At 36.3% G+C, this 21,894-nt stretch overlaps 1 protein-coding gene across 2 annotated transcripts in view; it reads left to right on the top strand.

Moving 5' to 3' along the window:
* ARHGAP10 (Rho GTPase activating protein 10) overlaps positions 1 to 21,894 on the top strand; it is a 153,173-nt gene that overhangs the window by 76,391 nt on the left and 54,888 nt on the right. For both annotated transcript variants that reach the window (XM_026087536.1, XM_026087535.1), the window contains exons 11-18: positions 261 to 342; positions 1,594 to 1,636; positions 2,898 to 2,963; positions 9,471 to 9,545; positions 14,870 to 14,957; positions 16,302 to 16,360; positions 18,953 to 19,058; positions 19,681 to 19,840. In XM_026087536.1, the coding sequence (XP_025943321.1) occupies positions 261 to 342; positions 1,594 to 1,636; positions 2,898 to 2,963; positions 9,471 to 9,545; positions 14,870 to 14,957; positions 16,302 to 16,360; positions 18,953 to 19,058; positions 19,681 to 19,840 (679 nt within the window). The remainder of the gene's footprint in view (positions 1 to 260; positions 343 to 1,593; positions 1,637 to 2,897; positions 2,964 to 9,470; positions 9,546 to 14,869; positions 14,958 to 16,301; positions 16,361 to 18,952; positions 19,059 to 19,680; positions 19,841 to 21,894) is intronic.

Here is a 21,894-nt window from a genome sequence, read left to right as displayed (position 1 = left end):
TCTCTGTTCACTAATCCCTACGTCCTGCAGTTGCCCAACCTTCCTTGTTAAGAAAGTTATAATAGGGGACTTTTGTAATGAGGTACTGCATTAAGACTTAATTTTTTTAGTATAAAATATTTACTGGAAAAGGGTAATCATTTGTGCCACTGCTCTAAAGCTAAAGACTATACATCAAATAAATTGGAAATAGAATTTGACAAGACGGTGTTTTTGTCGCTGGTGAATGCAGTTACTCTGTGTGGTTGGTATTCTTGCAGGCCTGGTATTCCTGTAACCATGCAGGCCTTTTCTGAGGAAGACAGGAAGCTGTGGATGGAAGCCTTGGATGGAAAGGAAACTGTAAGCTGTGTTTTTTGTATTCATTAATAGTGTAATGGCAACATTCCTTCCACCCTCCTCCAAACCACGCTTATACTTTAACAAACTGGGTTTATGTAGTTCCCAAAACGGTGGATTTAACAAAGAAATAATAAAATTGGAATAAAGCTCAGGATAGATGAGTAACTCAGTAAAGTTCAGGATAGATCTTTGTTAATGTTGATGCGAGGTATTTTTCATTATAATGACAAACATTGATTTGTGTAAATGTTTACCATCACAATGATAATATGGGTATTCTATGATATGTGTAATATAGGTATGTTCTCTTAGCCTTATGCTGGTATGCTGCATTCCAGTGACAAGACTTTCATGAGTTAGTTATGTGTTATTATTACCTTTAAACTAGATCATAAAATTTGTGTCATCAGGGTTTAGATTGTACTTGAGTTTGCTTAATTTGTGTTTCATATCAAGAGGTGGGTTTGAACTGCAGAATTAGAACATGGCAGTGGGTTATTCTTACCATTGTAAATATTATATTGGTCCTGTAGTCCAAAAATAATGGTATTTTCCAGTTAGTGACACAATTATTTCTCTTTCACAACAACTGGGGGTTTTAACAGTAGGTTTTATTGACAGCATTGTCACAAAAGTCTTTTTAATCTGCAAAGGTGTGTATTGGCTGGGCTGGATTCCCCAATCGGGTTAAAACTTCTAGGAATGCCAGGCAGTGACATAACTCCCATGATACATTAAGGCAGTTCACAATGATTTCAGTGAACTGTGGGAAATTAGCCAGCAGAAGGACATAGGAACATGAAGCACTTAAATCACAACTGATTTTAGAGGCTGTAGCTAGGGTTGTTCTGCTCCCCAAGGAACTGTATTTACTGAGAATTTTTGAAGAATTTCACTCCATATAAAAAAATATTTATTTTTAGTTTCCTATTATACAAATACAAAAGTAGATTTATGCTAATCTCTGTTCACTAATCCCTACATCCTGCAGTTGCCCAACCTTCCTTGTTAAGAAAGTTATAATAGGGGACTTTTGTAATGAGGTACTGCATTAAGTACCTCCCCCCTACTCCTGCTTTTGAGGGGGGCCAGAGGTTCTGTTTGGGCTATTATAGTTACTGAGAGGCAATATGTTCTAGTTATAAGCAGCTGTATTCGTGCCTATTTGGCATTAAGAGGGGAAGTGTCTTGTTTCTGATTTCATAAAATTATTAAGAAAAACTTAACATCTTTTTATTCTTTTTCTGTTAGTTGTTCATCAATTTGAATAGAGCAAATACAAAACGGGAGGGAAGTAAGTATTTAAACTACTATTAAAACTAATTATTTTAACATTTTACAGTTGAGAAATGCAAAGGTGGAAATATTTCTGTGGATCCAACATAAAAGGGTTCTGAATATACTTTTGTGAATTTTGTGGTTAACAGGTTTTCACAATAACACAATTCAGCACGTATGCAAGAACTGTAGGACTGGACGTAAGCTAGACAAACATAATCCTATTCTTTTTGCCAGCTTTCTTCATGCTTTAAGTGGCTCAAAAACAGGGTTTATTTGTAAGTGCATAACAATTTCTTAATCCAGATTGTGTACACATCTGTTAGAATGCGTAAAAATGGGTTTAAAAGCAACCACAGCAAAAAGGTCAGTAAAAATACTGAATGTATGTGTTTGAAATCTAAACCATAATAAGGAAGAAGAAGAGATGGCTTTCTTTAAACAGTTAGCCCTTTTCTGTTAGTAAAGCATGAGTAAAAACAGTTATTCCCCTTGAATTGTCAGGGAGTGCATGCAGTCTTTTAACTGATGGATAAAGCTTGATTCTGGTGTTTATTATTAGAAGTTTTCCCATAGATTTTTAGTTTAGTGGTGTAAGACCAGCTCCCCAGGAGTGGGGGGAAAAAAAAAGAAAAGAAAAGCCAGATGGTTGGGGAAAGGGCGGTTTTGCAGCACAAGCTTTTAAATGAAGTTTTGATGTGAAGAAAAATAATAAGATAGGAACAACAAAGGAATGCTGGACTGCAGCTGTTGTCCTGTTAATGCATCTGCTTTTATGTAGTCAGATCATTAACTGCTGTGAAATGATATACATGTGCCCTGTATCTTTAGTGTGGGAATTCCTTTGGCTTTGGGTAGGACTCAGTAAAAGCCCTGTTGTTGCTGATTATGTTTTTCCATCGTAAGTACTTCTTTGTCACATTGGATGAACTATCTCAGATGTTGTCATTGTTGCAGTAAATATCGTTAAACTCCATTTTGCATCTGCCAACATATGTACCTAATTAGAGATCCTATTCTTTAAAGACTACTGCTGTGAGCAGATTCAGTGAAACCACTATCCCCAGATTGGGCCTTTACTTGTGCTAGGTAGGGTGGGGAGGGGAGAAAAGGGGAATTTCTCTAGAAAATGTGATGAAGTGTTCACCTTCCAGAATACTTACTCAGTTTTGCCTGAGAAGTACTAGCTATATGATTAAATGTCCAGCCTTATTTTTCAGTAGAAGACATTTTAGTAATGTCATTTTAAAACTTTTCAAACTGTTTTCTTCTTGTAGGTGCACAACTGGATAAGATAGGGTTCACCATCATCAAGAAGTGCATCAGTGCTGTTGAAACACGAGGTAATAATCAACCCAACCAAATGCTCCTATTTGTGGAGGGTATGGAGCAGCTGATCTGCTCCTGAAAGAGGGCCTGTGTGATCTAGTCTCCTGTAGATCTCTTGGAAAGACTTAACGCTGTAGAGATTATACTGATTACACTGAGCAGTGCAGAAGCTTCCTTCTGTCCAGTCCCAGCCTTTTATGTGTGACTGTCCCTCATGTAATGTAAGTGTTTTCAAGAAGTGCACAGAAGGAAGCCAATATGGGTGCAGGACTGCCCTATATCTTGTAGGCAATGCCTGTACCTTGGCTTTGCTTCTGGAGAGACTGTAATTAATTTTAGTATTCCGTTCATTGACATTGAATTTTCTGTCTTGTCATTCAAGACAAAAAAGGACAGGACCTAAATAGGCAAGAGAATAAGAAAAAATACTGACGTACTTCTGGTGGAGTTACAGCCTCATGCTAGAGGCAAGGATGCTTACTGTTACATGTGCTGACTGTCCTATCTCAAAAGGTGGAGACAGAAAGGAAAGGTCTATACTCAGAGCAGTATTCAGGAGGTGTTTGAATTTATGACTGTGAAGAGGCTCTGTGTCAGACTCTGTGTAACTGGGCATGGATAAGACCAGCTTTTGATACAGCTCCCATATGGGTAGGCAGCAGTCCTTGGATAGGCATGCTCAAATGTGAGGTGACCAGTCACTCTCAGGGGCTCAGTACAGTTTATATGGTATTACATGGGGATCTGCCCATTTTTTTGAAAGAGAAGAGATGAAAATAGATAATTTGTTACTGTATATTTCTAAGTATGCAAAAGAGGTGTTGAAATTCCTTGGTGTGAATTTTTGGTTTTCTCCTGAATTGCTGACCTTCTTGCTCCCAAAAGGGAGGTTTATGGTTGTCCAGGAATTGTTGTTGGTTTGGTTTTTATTGTCCTCATGACTTAGCATTGCACAGGGCAGAATATTTGCATTTTTCTTTGTCTCATGGTCCAACTTAAATGAAATAGCTGCAGGGAATAAAGGTTGGTCACATTTCCTGTTAATGTAGGGTCTTGCTTGTTAAACAGTGTCTTCCACGTATGCGCTTACTGTGCAATATAATTAATGAGATCAAGAAGCCTTTGTGGTATTCAGAATTTAGCATGTAAACACAAAGGAGTATCTGGAATCCTTTTTCACTTGGGCTTTTTTTGTATGCATTAAAGATGTTTTTCTAGATTAGGCCATATTCTGTCTGGTATTCTCTTGCTCATTCTCTTCTTTTGAATGTTTGCCAAATAAGGTTCTCCTCTCTCATTGTTTAAATATTTCAGTTACAAACATTTACAATCTGAATATTTCAGTTGGAAAACACTGCAAATAAAGCTGACATCCTACAAGGGACTTGCCTTCACTGCAAGACCTTCCTAAAATGTAGAATGGATCTTCTCTGTGGACTGGATGAGGCAGATTTTGTGAAAACTGTGTGTAATCATGTAATGAAAGGCTGGTTTTAGTCTACAGTGCAATGATTGGTTACTTTACAATACCTTAAGGATCACACCTACTGTAAGCAGTATGGAGTCCTTTATTATTTTGGTTTATTATCTATAGGTGTGTGCAGAGAGTTTTCTTCATGTAGTCTTTTTTGCCTATCTTTAATAGCCTGCAAAGAAAGTGGAACAACAAAACTATGGAAAAAAGAGTGAAGACTTTCTGCATATAGTGACTGTTGGGAAAAGTAGAGGGTGGATAAAGTCCAGTTCATCCTTTATGCCCTGATTTAGCAGCATATAAGAAGGCATAAAGTATATGTGCAACATCACCTGATGTTGATGTTCAAAACCGATGGCAAGCTTGCATGGATGGGAAGCATGTATCCCTGTAGCGGATCTACCTTGAAACAAACTTGCAAGAGAATCACGGTTACCAAGGTTAACTGCAGTGTTTGCTTTCTTTGGAGACATTCACTATCCTTTGTTTGTAGGACTTGCAGTCAATAAAATGCTAGTGATAATTGCTAGCAATGAAAGTGGCTTTTGTTTATTAATTCTGTTCTAGAAAATACTTAAGAAAATTGAGTATTTCAGTACTCAGTAAATCTTTTCTGAGGGTTTCAGGAGCAGGTTTTGGTGAGCTATTAGCTTTAGGAACTCAGCAATCCGTCTAGCTGTGGTTCAGCAGAACTTGGTTCAGCGATAGCTTTCCAAGCACTTGTTGATGATTTTCTGTTTACTGATTCTGAATATAACATTAACTGCATTAAAAAAAAAAAAAGACCTATCAAACAGGACACTGACATTGTGCCTGAGACTAACTGAATCATTCCTAAAGGATGAGTGTCTGTTCTCTGTTACACTGCAGGCCCTTCTGCTGATGTGTGCTGAGCTAAACAAACTGAAGCTCAGGAGAACCTGTAATTGTTTGCCTCAAAAGGGTTTGGCCAAAGAGTTGTATGCCAAGGAAAGTCTGCCTTTCAGGCCTGCAAATTTTTTACCTATACTTGCTCGTAAAGCAATTTTTACTTGATTATTTTACTTTAATGATAACATGTCAAAGTTATGCTCGGCAGAAGAAAACAGGACAGATGCCTCTTCAGAGTTTGGGCTTGCGTGCCATGTTTTTATCTCTTGTAATCATAATGGGTGTGAGGTTGGCGTGGGAGGAAAGAGAGGACAGTCTAGTGTGGGTGGAAACTGAGAATAGTCTTGTCATGTCATAGCAGAAAAAGTCTGGTATTCAGAGAGAGAAGAGCATAACAGAGATATTGAACATAAACTTGTCAATGACTGGATAATTTTTCTCAGTTACGTTCATTTTTATAAAGCCAAGAAGGAAATTATTTGCTCTGAATGAATAGAAAAATCAAAGACCGTCTTGGTTAAAATGTATATTAGCTTCCGATTCAGTGTTCTTTTGCATTGATATATGAGACTATTGCCTTTGCTTCACCTGATGGGAGACGCTGAAGCATCAAGGCAATGTTACACTGAGCCTGTCTCTTGCATAAGGAGCACAATTCTGGTTGGATTTTCACCCGTATTTCGTATCTGAGAGCACATTTTGGGATTGTTTTGATTGTTCCATTGTATTTACAATTCTTTACTAGGAATAGTACAGTGGGGTAAAAGTTCATAGAAGCATAAAAGACTTGTTTGCTCCAATAGTAAAGACTTTGGATGTGTTTTTGTGTGCAAGTAGTTGATTGTATGTTCTGTGAGCATGTGGTAGCTTAGCATTTGTAAGAGTAGGATTTGCCTTTATTTCAGAATTGCAGTAGCTGCTAGTCTGAGCTGGGGAGATAGATGGCAGCATTGAGCTGTCGTTCAGTTTTTCTGTCAATAAGGAAGATGTAAGATAGTAAGGAGAAAGCAGAGAATCTTTTCACAGAAACAATCTGGTATTACCCTGAATTGTGAGTGTCACATGTGACTGTTTCTATATTATGGAATTTGATATAAAAAGTTACATCTGCAGGACTATTAATATCCTGTGTTGCCACATGTATAATGCCAACCACCAAGGTAAACTTGCCTGCAGACATATCATACTTGCGATAGTGTAAATTATTGTTTTAGTTACAATACCTTAAATTTTTAAGCATGTTTCACAAATTGTGTGCCTCTGTCAGATTTTGGTATTGGAGAGCCAAACAACTTAAGATCATGTATATATGAAGAAAATTGCACTGCAGTGTTTTACAGCTCAAAGTTGTTAATAGTGACTGGTTGAACCAGCAGTCCCAGTGCCTGAACCTGTCAACATTTTAGTCACTAGTAAGATATTCCTTGAAAATGAATCATCTTGTCGATTGTGTTCTCTAAATGCAAAGCATTATCAGTCTTGATATGCTGAAGTTCTGAAATGTACAGATTAAAACAGAAATAGAACTGTTTCAGACTGGTTGTATGTTTTATTTAAAACATCATGTAACAGTGTGTTTAAATGTATCATTTAAAACTGTGTTAAAATATCAGTTCCTCTTTGCATTTCTTAATATCTGTTAGCAATTAGCTGTGCTTCTTTCAGGTTGATGAATTTGAACCTGATCAATTATCTGATAATTACTAGCACAAACTAATAATTATTGCTGAAGTAATATTTCAGACACTTCCACATATCCCATTTGTTTTAATATCAAGCAGTAAGATTCTGTAGTTTGGCCTCAATTATTTTTGAGCCATTAAATATATGTTACAGATGCTTGGGGTCTGCACAGTTTTGTTCTTACTTGTTTTAATGTTAGAAATGAAAGAAATCAATATAGAATTGGCAAACTAGAACTTCTGAGATGCTTCTGAGAAGCTGACAGGTATTTGACTGTAACAGTGTTTCTTCAGCTTTTCAGTTTCTTGCATATGATGCAGAAGGCTTGTTCACTGGTACTAAAAGTAGTGGTGAATGTTACATAAAAAAGCCTGATGCATTTTGGCAGAGCATTAAAAATCTTGGTGTTACTTTTGTACCAGAATTTTCCTGGAAACCTATGAGAAATTTCCAGTAAAGAATAATTGCCACTATCAGTCCAGATTCCTAGTGCTTCCTGGTTTGGAGTAGATCAAGGACTATGTTTATTTTCTTTAGTGTTGGCAATCTTTAAGTGTTGTATAGCATGTCATCACGCTGTTGTCGTTGGGGTCACTGGAAGGCTTATTTGGCTGAGCTGATAACTTCATATTCTGATAAGAGTAGTCTTGTGGCCACATAACTGTTTTTGTGGTTCTTTCTTTTGCACACAGCCAAACTGTGAGCATACTGAGTTGTGCTTTTTGATGAACACAGATGAAATACTGGAGATCTGGCTTATTCTATTAATTTGAGCCAGCTCTGAACCTGACAGCTAGCTTAAGACTCAGCATTATAACAGTGGTGCCTGCATCCTGGAGAAACAGAAGGGCCGGTTTTGCCCAGGTGGAGCTGAGAAAAGCTGCCGTAGCACCTCAGCTCCCCGCCGGGGCAGAGGGTTGAGCGCAGTGCACTAGTGGTGATGAGTTCAGCAGGTTCTCTGAAATCTGGGATGGATGAGGAGGCTATAGGCAATCTGAGGAAGAGAAGGAGGAGAGAGAAGAAGGAAAAGATGTAGCAAGACTAGGCAGGAGGAGAACATAGAAAATGTGAAGTTCTCTCCACCATATTGAGAATTACTACTCTGTATTATGGTGCATTGTGTCTGACAGTAATTCATTAGAAGGCTAATAATTTTTAAGTACTTCATCTAATATTTATTCAGGAAGAAACTTTTTCTCATATTACTGGTTTTAATTTCCCTTCTCTGGGTTGGAACAGTTTGGTATTGAAACCAGGAATTCTTCACAAGTCTTTCTTTGTTGAAAGATATTTTTAATAAAGATACCATATAATCTGTTATTAGAAAAGATTTTCTTGGAATAGAAACACAGGTGTTTCGTGGCATTTCTCTTCCAGACTGATGTGAATATAAAGGTAGACTACGGTGGTGTTTGTGCTTATTATGTGACCTCCCAAATATATGTCAGCCTCAGGACTGTAACATTTCCCTGCCATGATACAGGCTCTAAAAAGAAAGCAACAAACAAAAAGACATACCTTATTTTGCCTTCTTCCTTCCCTGCCCCTTGCCTCCCTCCCTTTTTTCTTTTCTTTAATTTGTAATTTTAGTTTTACTTACCTGGGGATAAAACTGCGTATGGGGGAAAAAAGGAAAAAGTAGGGGAGGAAATGGCTTAGAGAAGTGAGTGTGGTTGAAAGGAAGGAAGGGCGCGGAGGAATGGCATAATGGTGGGCAGTTAGTAGACTTCAGTAAGTAATACAGCAGATTTAGATGGTGGGTGAGCAGCAACAAATGAGAAAGGAAAGCGTTCCAGTCTCCGTGGGGAACGATAACAGGCCACTGCAAATATTTTGCTGGTTGTGGCTCTTCTATTCATCCCAAGCAAAAAGCACTGATCTCTGTAACCTGTGGTACTGCCTCTGGACATAACTAGTATGTGGACTAGTATGTGGTTTGGAATAAGGCCTTGTATCTTAAAGGAAAAGTTTTTACAAACTTGAAAAAGCATTAATTTGAAGGTTGGGAATAGGCTCAAATTTTTCTTTGTTTTATGCAAACTTTTTTCTTCAGTTATGTATCTGGAAAAGCAAAATTTGATTTATGAAAGAAATTTTAATTTAGCATTTGTTAGTTCAATTCTTGCCTTATTAGAATGTGAATACTGATGTGTCCAAAATGTCTCATAAAAATCTGAAAATAGCCAGTGATTTTTCTAGGAAAGATTTGTCCCTGTCTGTTTCTACTCCCTGTATCTGAAGTGGAATTGAGGTACATGAAACCTTTTTCAAAACATAACATGAACTTATCTTGAACACACAGAAGAAGAACAAAAGGATTCTTGCAATGTTTGATTTATAAAGTTGTTCTCACAGTTGTGGAAATACTATATAGTCTGTCCACCTTTGAGGAGAATCTGTTGCTCAAGGAAAGGTTTTAATGCTAAATTTTGCTGTGTATCTTACTTGCTTTGGTTGAACTTCTGCTGTTTTTTTTTCTTCTTTTGCATAATAGGTATAAATGACCAAGGATTGTACAGAGTTGTGGGGGTGAGTTCAAAGGTCCAGAGACTTCTGAATTTGTTGATGGGTATGCCTCTATTTTATATATATTTTTTCCCATATTTTAAGTCATGTCTGTTTTACTGTTAAAATTTAGTATTAAAAGCATCTACCTGTATTTTTTCTTTATATGGGCCAAATTTAGTTTGCCTTACTCCATGCAAATAATCCCCATACCACTGTAAGGTCCTTGGTTGAATACAGTGAGCAAGATCAGTTGGTAGGAGTAAACTAAGAGAACAACTAAGGAACATGCAGGAAGAAATCATGGGTTTTGTGTAAGGTTGGTGTAAGTAGGATTAAAACAACTTGAGTTTAAGAGTCTGGTCAGAAGATTCCAAATGGGCAGGTTTAAGAAACTTTGAAGCCTATTGCTTCATTGTTTTGAAGTTTCCATCTTTCTTCTCCTTTGTGTAAGATGTACAGATGATAGTTCCCTGTGTGCCTTTAGTTCATCAGAATGCAAAATAAGACGTTTAGTTTAAGCCTTTTGATGAAGAGTTGTTTGGTTTAAGAGGAGGAGGAATGTGATATACGTATTTATAATAATTATGTCTGTGCCAAAGCAGGAGAGAGACAGGGGAAAGGATTTGTTTTGATAAACTTAGTAGCGTAACTCTTATTTGTGGATAATATCTTAGACTCTCTTACATGTAGTTAGCAATGTATAGCTTTTCAGATTTTTTATATATAGCATTATTCTCATAATTTTTCACCCTTTTCTTTCTGGAAATTTAATGCAGAAGTAATCCCAGTAACTGTAGTTTTCTTGCCACTCTGATGTCCCCAGGGGGAGGGGGAAAAAAAAAAGCACCTGGATGAAATCCCTTGTCTGCCCTACATCTCTCGCCAAAGTAGTAGCCATGACTGCAAGATGTGCTGTGTTTCCAAATTTCTTGTCCTGAGCACTGACAGTACATGCAGTCAGACAAGACCACTGGGATTAGTTCATTTTTATAGAGCTTCCAAACCTGTCACTTGACAGCAAAGGTCTGATTCTCAGGGATTCATTGGTATGCAAAGAAGCTTGTTTGCAGTTTGCACCAGGCTCTTCTCCAGAACCATGCATGCTCCATCTGTGCTGATAACACAGTGTTCTTTGGCACTGCAAACTGGAGGAAGCCAGAAAGTGAATTCATTTCATTACCCCAGACATTATGTGAATGACAAAGCGCTTTTATATTATATGCTGCTGTCAGTTCAGTGCCACCTGTAGGACTCCCCCCCCCCTTTTTTTAAACAGGCTCTCTCTCCAGAAATGATAAGACATCAGGCTTGAGGGCCTATATGTCACATCAGTCTTTCATAATGACCTTGATAAATTTTAATTTATGATATCTTTCTTTAATCAATATTAACAGCACCCTGAAGTTTTCATTAGTGTATGTAAACCTGTCTGTATCTTTTAAAGTATTGTAGAAGGAGACACCTTTTGGAAATACAAACCAGGATTAATGAAAATGACTGACATGTGCCAAATTCTTATGGTGGTTTATCTGTGTTGGAATTAGCCTCAATAAACAATAACTTTTTTTTATCCATTAACCATAGGAAAAATGACCTGTCATCAATCAAAAAGTCTTGATAGAATGCATTTGATATCATAAGATGTTTTTCAATTTTGTACTTACTGACTTAGCTTGGGCGTGCAGGGCTGGCAGGCAAATTTTCCTCTTTGCCATTAGTGGTATCCAAATTAAATAGACTCAGGTTGCCAGTGGTTCAGTAGCAGCTGGAAGCGTTTACTGGGGATTCCAGCATCTGCTTTTAGTTATTTTTTAAAATTAGAAACATTTTTTCTCATTTCCAAGATTCATATACTCATTTGAAGTAGGAAGAATACAGTGGTGTCAAGATAAGACAAAATGCTGAACAGAAAACAAGGTGCAAGCAGGTGCTCTTTTTCAGATAATTGGTTGAAAGTGATCCTATCTGTGCTCGTTATCTACCTATCCTCAGAGAAGAATAAAGAGGGTTTCTTTTTGATATACAGTGATACAGAGAATTTAAAATGACAGATTAATCTTTAATCCTTTGTCTCTGGGTATACCATTAGATATCCTTTTATGTGAAAGCTCTTTTCAAAATCATAAGGAACTCGTATTAACTTTCTGTATTGTAAAATGTTTAATAAGATTTCAAAGTATTTTAAGCTACTTATCATTAACCATGAGGTCTGCAGTCTGAATGGTCCAAAGTGCAAGAAAGACTTCCAAATGGTAACCAGAGTCATTAATAGCATATAGGTTTTGCCTCTTTTTTAGAAAAGTTTATATAAAATCAGGAAAAGTATATAGACAGTCATGAGACCATCAGAAGACCAAAATATGGGCCTGCTTTTCTAATAGTATGAATGTACAGATTTTCATCTTTAATTTAAAAATTCTGTGAGACTAAGTATTATGTAAAGTGAGGTTCAACAATTAAATATACAACTCAGCTTGAAAAAAAGGCAAAGTTAATTTTGCAATTAACTAAGTCTTTGAAGTTGTTTGTAACCAGCATTGTGCTACGGTGGTCTGTTTTTTGGCAGTCAACTTGTTTAAATTTGAGTGACAAAGGCATTTGGTAAATGAAGCACTCATTTTCCCTTGAAATGTAATGTTAAATTAATCTGTGATGTCTCATTGTAAACAGGGATACAGAGTTACGACTTCAAGTATTCTGGGAATCTCTGTCATAAGCAATTCAGGTGCATTGCCAGCTGTCAGGAGGCTCAATTCTTGAAAGGCATCAGGGACCACTTCCTACTTCATCTATGATCTGCATAATAAACCTGGGGTGGTTCATTTCATACAAACTACCTGAGACAGGTCAGCTTTCATCCAGTCCCTTCTTTGTGGTGAAGTGACTGCTGAGGACTTGAAGTTTCTACTGATGAGTTCAATTTTGACTTCGGATACTACCTGGTGTGAAAAATGTCAGGCGTCACATTTTGTAGCAGCAAACTTTGAGAACGTCTACCTTTCTAAAACTAGCAGCTTTCAAAACTATTACACTGAATTCCTTGTTATTTTATATACAGTAAAAGACAGTATGCATACACTTCTACAGTGGCATACTATATATGAAAACAGAGATATTCTACTTCTAACCTAGTTTAGTGAACTGGGCTGTTTTTTATAAACCCTGGCTCCCTTATTGTCAGAAACATTTGCATAAAATTTAGAGCTGATCTGTCAAAAGCTGTTTTGTAAATGTGCATGGTTATTTTTATAGGCGTAAAGTTGCCACTCAATGCACAGTGGCTGCTACAAGAGCAAATAGCATGAAAACTAATAGAATCAATTTAGAAATTCCATTTGAAGTTCCAGTTCACATAACGGCCTGGGATGTTTGAAGTGGAGGGAGAAGTCAAACATAGCTCTGCAGTTTCATGTTTGTTATATATATATATATATATATAAAAGGAGTAGGGTGGGGGAAGCTGTGTAAAGTAACTGTAAAACCAAAAGTAAAAACATATCTTTCAATCTTAATGGCTTCTACAGTCAAACTAGGGTTTGTTTGGGATTGGTAGTAGGACCAACTTAAATTTTGTTTTCTTGGCCAAGAGATCATGAAATGTTTCAGCAATACCGTATTTTGAAGAGGCTAGTTTTGCAGGTCAGACGTTTTATTTTTTTCTTCCCCAAATTCGTCACCAGCAATTTTCATATAACCAAGTGCATCCTATGACTGTAAAGGATGAAGAGGTTGTTTGAAAGCCCTGAATATTACACAGTGGTTTAATAACAAAATTGTCATAGATCTCCTTGGTTTCTGATGTGTTGCAGGTTTTATTTCACTAATTCAGTAGAAAGGTTTTCTGCTCAAAAAAGAGAATGTGAACTCAGAAGTCAGCATGCTAAAAAGGGGAGAAAATAGATGTTTTCCTTAGAAAATCTTGAGGAGTTTGGGTGATGGTTGGCTAGTAGGATTTTGGTAGAAAACGTTATCTGACTTGTATTTTAAAATGAGTTTTAAATAATTGATATAATGAGGGAGAATATTCAGTTAGAGAAATAATTGGTTGGCACAGCCTTTACAACAGAATTATTTAGTGCCAGTGAAAGGTCTGCACCTTTAATCAGGGTGCTTAATTTGATTTTTTAAATGTATCTGTCATTTGTCTGACAAGCAAAATAAGAGTTCTGAATTGTAGGAACTGGTCAACATGTGATCTGTGTCGGTTAGCCTTGCTGTAGTTTACTGTAGCAACTGGCAGAAATGCATAGTAGTAGTAGTAATAATATAGGCTCAGGTACTTAAAGTCACAAGGTACATTGGGCTAATTTGGCCGCATACATGTGATCTTCTTGGCTTTTTGAATGGCTTTGAAGCCATTGCTTCCTGTTTTGAGACCTTGAGGCTTTTTTCATTGCAAAAAGTGTCAGTGTGCCATGTTACTTTCTATGTTCTGTCAAAAAATCTTTCCCCTTACCGATCATTCAGACATATGACAGTTCACTTTCATTCATCTTGTTATTAGCCTCCTACCAACTAACCTGATAAAAAACGGGAGGAGTTTTTTTTTAAATTGACAAACTGTCAAGAAAGCAAATATTGTTTTCCTCTTGCCTAAAAGTGATCAAGTAAAGGAAAAAGCCAAGTGATCTTGTAGAGGAAACTTTCTTAGAGAGAGCAGTCCCTTTTCTGCTTTTAAAGCAAAACTTCACACAGTAAAGAGGGTCGTATTGCAATTTATTGGCTTTTCTTCATCAGCATACCAAAATAACTGTTCATAGGCAAACTACAGAAAGGATTAGAAAAGATTTTTCAAGGTAACCTCTATTTTAAATAATGAAATAAGAACAGAAAAAGTTATATTTAGTGGGTTTTTCTTTTTCCTACATTGTTTGTGATCCACATCTACTTTTTTTCTGTGATCAGCTCTTCCCTGAAAACTATCTTTTTTAATGAAAGGTCCTTTTTTAAGGAAAGGAAGTATTTAAGTGACATACCAATTGCTATATAGAATGTTTTACATGAGGGTGATTTTTAACCCTTCAGTAAAGAAAAAATCAGCACTGAGGTACTTTTTAAAAACAGAATACATAAATGTATAAAGAGGTTTGTATATTAAGTCCTGTTAGTATTTTAATAGTAGGAAGGACATGCTACTTCTAAGTTCATGCCAGGAAATACTTAATCATCGAGTTTAATGTGTCCCTCTTCATGGAGGGCTTTTTCTTTTCTTTTCTTTTCTTTTTGAAGATCATTATAACAGTGTTTCTAACTTTGACAAACATTCTGTGATAATTTTGGCTTTGCTTGTTGAAAAGTTCTATATTTGGGACTGATTTAGAATTCCCTTTTTTCATTTCTCCCACCCACTCCCACCCCTGCCGCCCCCTTCTGATTATTTGCTAGATGCAAAAACCTGCAATGAAGTTGATTTGGAAAACTCTGTCGATTGGGAAGTGAAGACAATTACTAGTGCTATGAAGCAGTATCTGCGGTAAGTCTCTCCCCTTCCCTCTCCCCAAGACTATGAATTTCATATTCTAATTCTCCTGTGTTATGTGTTAAGTTGCATTGCTTACTTTTCCTATATTTTGGAACAGAAGTGCTTTTTCGTGCAAATATCATGTTTATTATTTGTCTTAGGGAAAGCAAAGTAAAATAATTCAGCAAAACTAATATGTTGATACAAGATAAACCCCAAAACATTTTTGTATTAGGTATGTAAGTATTTCACTGCTGATTCAGAAAACTGAAGTGTTAGCAAACTTGCTGAGAGTTGTTACTTAAATTCAGGTTAGATTATTACAAGAGTTTTTTTGCCTTTTATATTTTATTATGGTGGAGTGACAGGGGGAAAGGTTATGAAATTTGTAATATTTTTGCCTTGTCCTTCTGGCCCTCACTCTGATGTTCTAGGTGAAACAGTAATAATATTCCGAGTGTTAAGAGTCTTGGATGTGTTCTGTGTTCAAGTGACTTGTCCAATTCCTGATCAAGATATTTTACTAAATTGCCTAAGAATATAGAACTCTTGCGTCTCTCTTGTAGTTTAACACAAATGCAGTATCCTTAATCTTCTGTTTTTATTAAAAGAATTATTACTGTAAGTACTGTCAAGGAACGCTGAAGAGATATCTTCCGGTTATAAAGTCTCTCTTAGGGGAATTTTTAACTCTTAGGAAAGAGTAAAAAAGACGTGCACATAGTAAAGTATTTTCTATCTACAGTATTTCCCATCTGAGTGTTTACTACAATATTTTGTAAGCATCAATAAAGTCAACTTAATAAATGAAGGTTTTAATGCTGACATTTTAACTCTGATATCCATTATTCAATACACTTTTCATTTATGACTGAGGTTTTCAATTTCAGTTTCTCCATTTGAGAAGATTTAGAAGTTTGGTTTACAGATGGTTGCTGTTCAGCAAATTTAACTATTTTAGGCCTTTATTTTTTTTTTCCATCAAGGCATTGAATTGTGACTCTTCATATTTTGAAAACACATATGAGCAATGAATTACATAGTATATGTATACAGTTTTCATCTGTGAAATATCTCAGTGTTGTAACTGGGAAAGGTGCTTATGCTAGATTGGAGGCATCAGTTCACCTCATGGAATGTGAATGGATATATTTAGTCTTATTTTCCTCAGCTTTTCCTCTTGATAACAGGTTTTCCATTTGCACTGGAAATCATTGAAATCCAAGGGCCACCCTGAAAACAGTTTCCTCCAGTGCGAGGATTGCACTACTGAATATTAAAAAGTTTTCCTGCTTAGAATGAATACATATAGAAATGAATACAGATAAATTTACTTATGTCATCCTTGTTTTACAGAAGCCTTCCAGAGCCCCTAATGACGTATGAGTTGCATGGAGAATTCATCGTTCCTGCCAGTAAATGTTTGAGTATAGTTCAAATAGAAATCTTTCTTGATAGTACTGTTGTGTCTCAGGAACACACTGCAAATGCAGTTTAAAAAAAATTGTTCAACCCAGTAAAAATATAGCTATAAGAAATAATGAAAGCTTTAAAAATATGGAAGTTTTAACAGACAGATAAGTTTGTGGCAGACTTAGCATAGTGTGATAATCACTTCTATGTAAAAATTTTTGGCTAGACATTCAGAATATTCTTCCATATTACCTTAATTGTATAAAGATAAACATCCTATAATGGGATTGTGATATTTTTTCTTCCATTTATGAAGAGTATGAAGTTTAGTAAAAGAAAATGTACTAATTCAGGCTCATTAGAATCCTTAAAGCACTGCTGCTTGATCTTTGTTTTCAGTTCCTTGTTAGGTCTGTATCGAGGCTGGCTTGACCATTCCTCATATATCAGTAGAAGAAAGGAAAGTACAGGCCAAATTACACTATGGCTGTTAACATACAGATTTGGAGAAGAGGGAATAGCAGTTGAAGTTCAGCTGTACAGTATCTAATGTGCATGGAATTTTTTGGAAGAGGATGGAGGAAAACTGTATAATAAAATTTTTGGCAAAGTATCAAACAGATATTTAGCTGATTTGCTTTCCAGCCTGTAGCATTTCTGGCAAACTGTGGGAAGTAAAATTAAAATAAACTTTGAGACAATTGCTTTATCTTCTTCGGTTTGCTGTAATGGCTTTACAGAACTGCAGATTATGCTTGCTTATGGTCCTTAATTCAAAATGAGAATTAGCCCATGAAATTCATTGCCCCCAACACATCTTGGAGCCAGCTACTTGAGCAGACTTCAAGATACTTAGCTGGATAGTGAGTCTGCTCTTTTGTATTGGAAAGTTTTAAAGTCATTTCTTGACCTATGAAAGTTTGCCAGCAGTTTCTCACTGTATTTTCCCATCTCTATTTTATAGTCTCCTTCATAAGAGAATTAAAGTGAAGCTACTTATTTTAGTACATTATTCATAAGTAGCAAATATTTTTGTAGAGGCGCTGATTCTGTGTAGTGGGGGAGGGAAATTTAATCAACATTGCAGACTTTGGTTACTGTATCTTTAAAAATAGGTTTCCAGTGTTGTTTCCTGTTTTCCTATGTTGGCTATTTAAAACAACAACAACAACAATGCAGGGAATAATGAATATCCTTTTCTCTGCAACTCTTGGAGAAGAAAAAAAGATAAAAGGTTCTCTTTCAAACTGTCTTGCTTTAAATGTGTAATTTTAGATTGTAACTATATAAGTATTGACAGCATTTTGTGATTAATTTGCTTAGCCATTCTTTAATTAGGGTTTGTGATTTCACATATACATAAAGTACTCTTGCTTTAAAAAGGCTTAGGTTTTTGCAGCTGTCTGAATTTTGATCAGCTGATTAGAAGCTAAACATTTTGCATTTTCGTGACCTTTTTTTCTTGCAATTGGTCCAGGGGTATTCTCTACGAAAGAATTAAAAAATAAAATAAAATAAAATGAAATTTGTAACACTATGCTCTGAAGAAATATGGGGGTCTTTTATATAAAATATATTTAACAATCAAAGTTAACTTAAAATAAAATGTGATCTGATGAGTGGTCCTGGTATCAAACTACTTACATTCAGAGTAGGTTCTTAATTTTTCTGTTTATGTACCCAAGTACTACATATTATTATATAGAAGAGAAATACTTCCATTCCTTTCATCGTAAACTACTACTCAGATGTAATTCTGAGACTTAATAGAGCTTTGAGAAATAGGAAGTTGTTTTATATCTAACTTTTAGAAATTCTTGTTTTCATCTGTGTACTACAGAAGCTTACAGTAGCCAAAATTATTCAATTCAACAAACATGCACACACACACATGCACACATGCAAAATAAAAAGCACTTGCTTATTTTTACTTAATTTCTGTACTGTACTAGAGAGGGATGTAGCTGTTATTCAGGAGCTTTACCTTGGTAATCTCACTCAGTAGTTTTATCTTTCCCATGATTACTCTTCTGTGTCTTCAGAGGTCATTAGATTTTCTGAGCATTTTAATCTGCTGTAAGTGTTATCTTACGCAGTTTCCGATGCAAGGTTGCATAGATGCGGTGTTATAAGCTGCATAGTACTAGCAAAACTGAGTTCTAGTGATGAGGACAATCAATGATGCTATAATGTGAAGAAGTACAGTTTTGCTCTGGCTTTTCACAAAGAAAAAACTTCAAGAAGTAACATCTTTCTCACCTTGAAGTATATTTGTCAGCAAATGAGTTTGATGCAGCAGAATAATAACTACATCTGTCAGTTTTCAAATATAGATGAACAGACAAAGGCATCTTTTTGCAGGTGGATTGAAAGATAAGTTCACAAAGTAAGTAAATAAGCAGATAGTTCTAGAACAAGATTACTTGTGAAAACAAAGCGCATATGTTCAATTTTGCTATGTTTGGAGATATGTAAGTGTTGCAGCAGAGTGTGTGCAGTATGTTTCTGTGCAGGGGTGGGAGAAGCTTTGTGTTTCTGTGGATTTTTCTTTTTTTTTTTTTTTGGAGATAGTTATTTGTTTCTGTGTCCTGTAGAAAGTGGGAGTCCTGAATCTCGAGTTAATGCTGTTCACTTCTTGGTCCATAAACTTCCAGAAAAGAACAAAGAGATGCTGGACATTCTGGTGAAACATTTAGCAAAGTAAGTATCCTGACCTGCTTTATGTTTTGTCAGACTCTTGTCCTACCTTTGTTTAACTATGAAGGGCCTAGTTAAGTGCAGCTGGAGCTGAAGCCCATCATGATGCTGTCATACACAATACCAAGAACCAAACATGCAAAAGCAGACAAGAAGTTTGAGTCATGCTGTGTGTATTTTGGAGGGGAAGGCAGAAATCTAATCCATTAATGAAGCCATATAAGTATTTACTTTAGCAGTCCTGCCAGCAGTTGAGGTTTGATTGAAGTGAGAAAGGGAACATTATACTTTCTTTTTGCAAATTCTGGCAAAGCGAATAGTGGAGATCTGTTAGCAAATTTAGGTTGGTTTCACACTTGCCCTGGTCCAAGCCTAAGTGCATTGTATATACTTAAGTTCAATAAGAGACTGCTTTTGTTTTTAAATTGCCAGTGGAAGAATGGCTTTTCTGTTTTCCAGAATTCAGTATGACTTTATTTGAGGAAACTTTGCACAAAACAAACTTTTAAAACTTGGATTAAGGAAATGTAATGTTTTCATTTGTAAAGTAGACTGCAGTTTCCAACAGTAATGGAAATTTTTCATAATCTATTTCCTGTTTTTTCCTTCAATTCTTTTCAAAAAGTGTTTCAAAGCATGCCAAGAAGAATCTAATGACTGTAGCAAATTTAGGAGTAGTATTTGGACCAACCTTAATGAGGCCACAGGAAGAAACTGTAGCAGCCATCATGGACCTGAAGTTTCAGAATATTGTAGTCGAAATCCTGATAGAAAACCATGAGAAGGTAATGTTTGATGCATCTCCACACTTCTGAACATTGCTTGAAATGATCTGCTAGGCTTACTGTGTAGCCTGAAGTTAAATATCACATTATTAAATTACTTGATTCTAAAGAATATCTTCTGCATATTGTATAGTTTTGGCCATTTATACTTAATAAGCACTCCTGCATGTATGTAAAATGACATTTCAGGATGCATGTTTCCTGGCAGTAGCTTCTGTGTATATAGTATACAAATAGATTTTCATTATCATATTTGCATATGCTCTGTTATCATCAAATGTGATACAGGACGGGAAAAGGGAAAGCCTGGGCTCAGTTTTCAGCTCTTCCATTAAGTAGTTTGACCAAGGTCTCACTGAACTAATTGCTTTGTGCCTTTGTTTTTCTCAGAGTTCACACAGTGGAAAGATGACTTTAACTTACTATGAATTTTATAGGCAAAAAAGCATTATGAGAGAGCTAGATGTTAACATTTCCATGTGTTTCAGCTGTACGTGTGTTATTTTAAGACTTTGCATTTGAGGTAACACTGAAAATGGAAGTTGCTGCTGCTGCTGCCGTGGCAGCTGCCAGTTACTGAGATACCTTACCCAAACAAGGTGCTGCCCAGTGCAGATGTCCAGAATTATCGCTGCATGTTATCTAGACTCTAGAATTAAAAAGAAGAACCAATATGATTTACTGGTCTTGTTGTTTGGCTGGTCGTTTGGAAGTCCTTCATGTCCAAGCTGACTTCTGGAACTGGATGTCTGAGATAGTCTGCTTGTTTGTGTCAGGTTCTTCTGTTTTTTTAATTCTTTCTTGACTGGGATACAGGGACAATGGGTAGCATCTCCCTCACTCCCATTCTGAAAAAATTTGCTTTGAAAGAATTCTAGGATGTGCTTCTCCCCCTTCTTCTTTCTTATGCGCTCTGAGCAGTGAAATAGTTATTTCTTTTAAAGGTCAACAGTGTTGAAATTGGCTATCTAAGTCAAGTCTTATCTACTCTAAATAATGTCCTTCACGAGTTTTTCTGACAATGTAATTATGCCACCTCCCTGAATGATGCAGACTAGGCAAAGCTTCTGCTGGTGTAGCTGTATCCACACGGTGGATTTTGTTGGCTTAGTTGACTTAGGGTGTATTTTTATACACACATACATGCACACACACATGCATGCAACCCTTTGGCAGATATTGTTCTGCTGGAAAAATATTGTGTTGTAGATATGGCTGAAGTCCTCAGAGATAAATATTCTAAGAGGTGTAAGCTGCTGTTCATTTTGGAGTCTGTAAATGAAGGTAAGCCTTGAAGTAAGCTCATGGTTTTGAGGCTATTGCAATGACTGTACAAATTAAGAAAATAGAGCAAGCAGAGCCAGGGTGTTTTAATGGTATATGGAAGCTGAATTTAGTTCTGTTTATTCAAATCGCTAGATTGCCTCAGTTTAGCACCAGCTTATTGTTGTGCAGCCTTAGTCACTTTTATGTCTTTATAAACTAGACTTCAATTTCCTGTTTGAAACATTAGTTGTAGTGTTTTTTCTTGTTCCTCTGAAAATGTAGAGAAGTGGGGAATGGAAAATACCTCAGAATGATGTTGCAGCATTTTCCACAATTTTTATGCCTTCTTTAGAACTAGGGAGGCTATATTTTTTTTAAAGGAATTTCTGTCATTTCATTTCTAACAGTGAACTTACCATCAGTGGTCTGCCTGCAACGACCTCTCTCCCACGCTAGAGCTGCTTCCAAGATGGAAGGAAGCCCTAAGTGTGACCTCTGCATATTTATAGCAAAGCTGGTGGAGAGGTGTGTATTCAGGCACTGCAGCAATTTTATAGTCAAATTGAATATGTTGCTATTACAAATGAGCTTTCTTCCCTTAGGGCAGACCAAGGAACTACCACTAAAGGCAGACAGGCTTATTGTCAGTCTAATGTTCATTTTATATTGTTATTTTGAATTTCTATATGTTTCAGGCTTTCTAAGAGTCTTGCATTTGTGTTGTTTTATTTATAATCCTGGTGATGTCCCAGGAAAAGTCACCAGCCGTGGGTATAAAATACTTTCAA

This window comes from Apteryx rowi, unplaced genomic scaffold, assembly GCF_003343035.1.
Source record: "Apteryx rowi isolate R43461 unplaced genomic scaffold, aptRow1 scaffold_72, whole genome shotgun sequence".
Lineage (NCBI taxonomy): Eukaryota > Metazoa > Chordata > Aves > Apterygiformes > Apterygidae > Apteryx > Apteryx rowi.
This window is presented reverse-complemented; position numbering and strand designations above follow the sequence as displayed.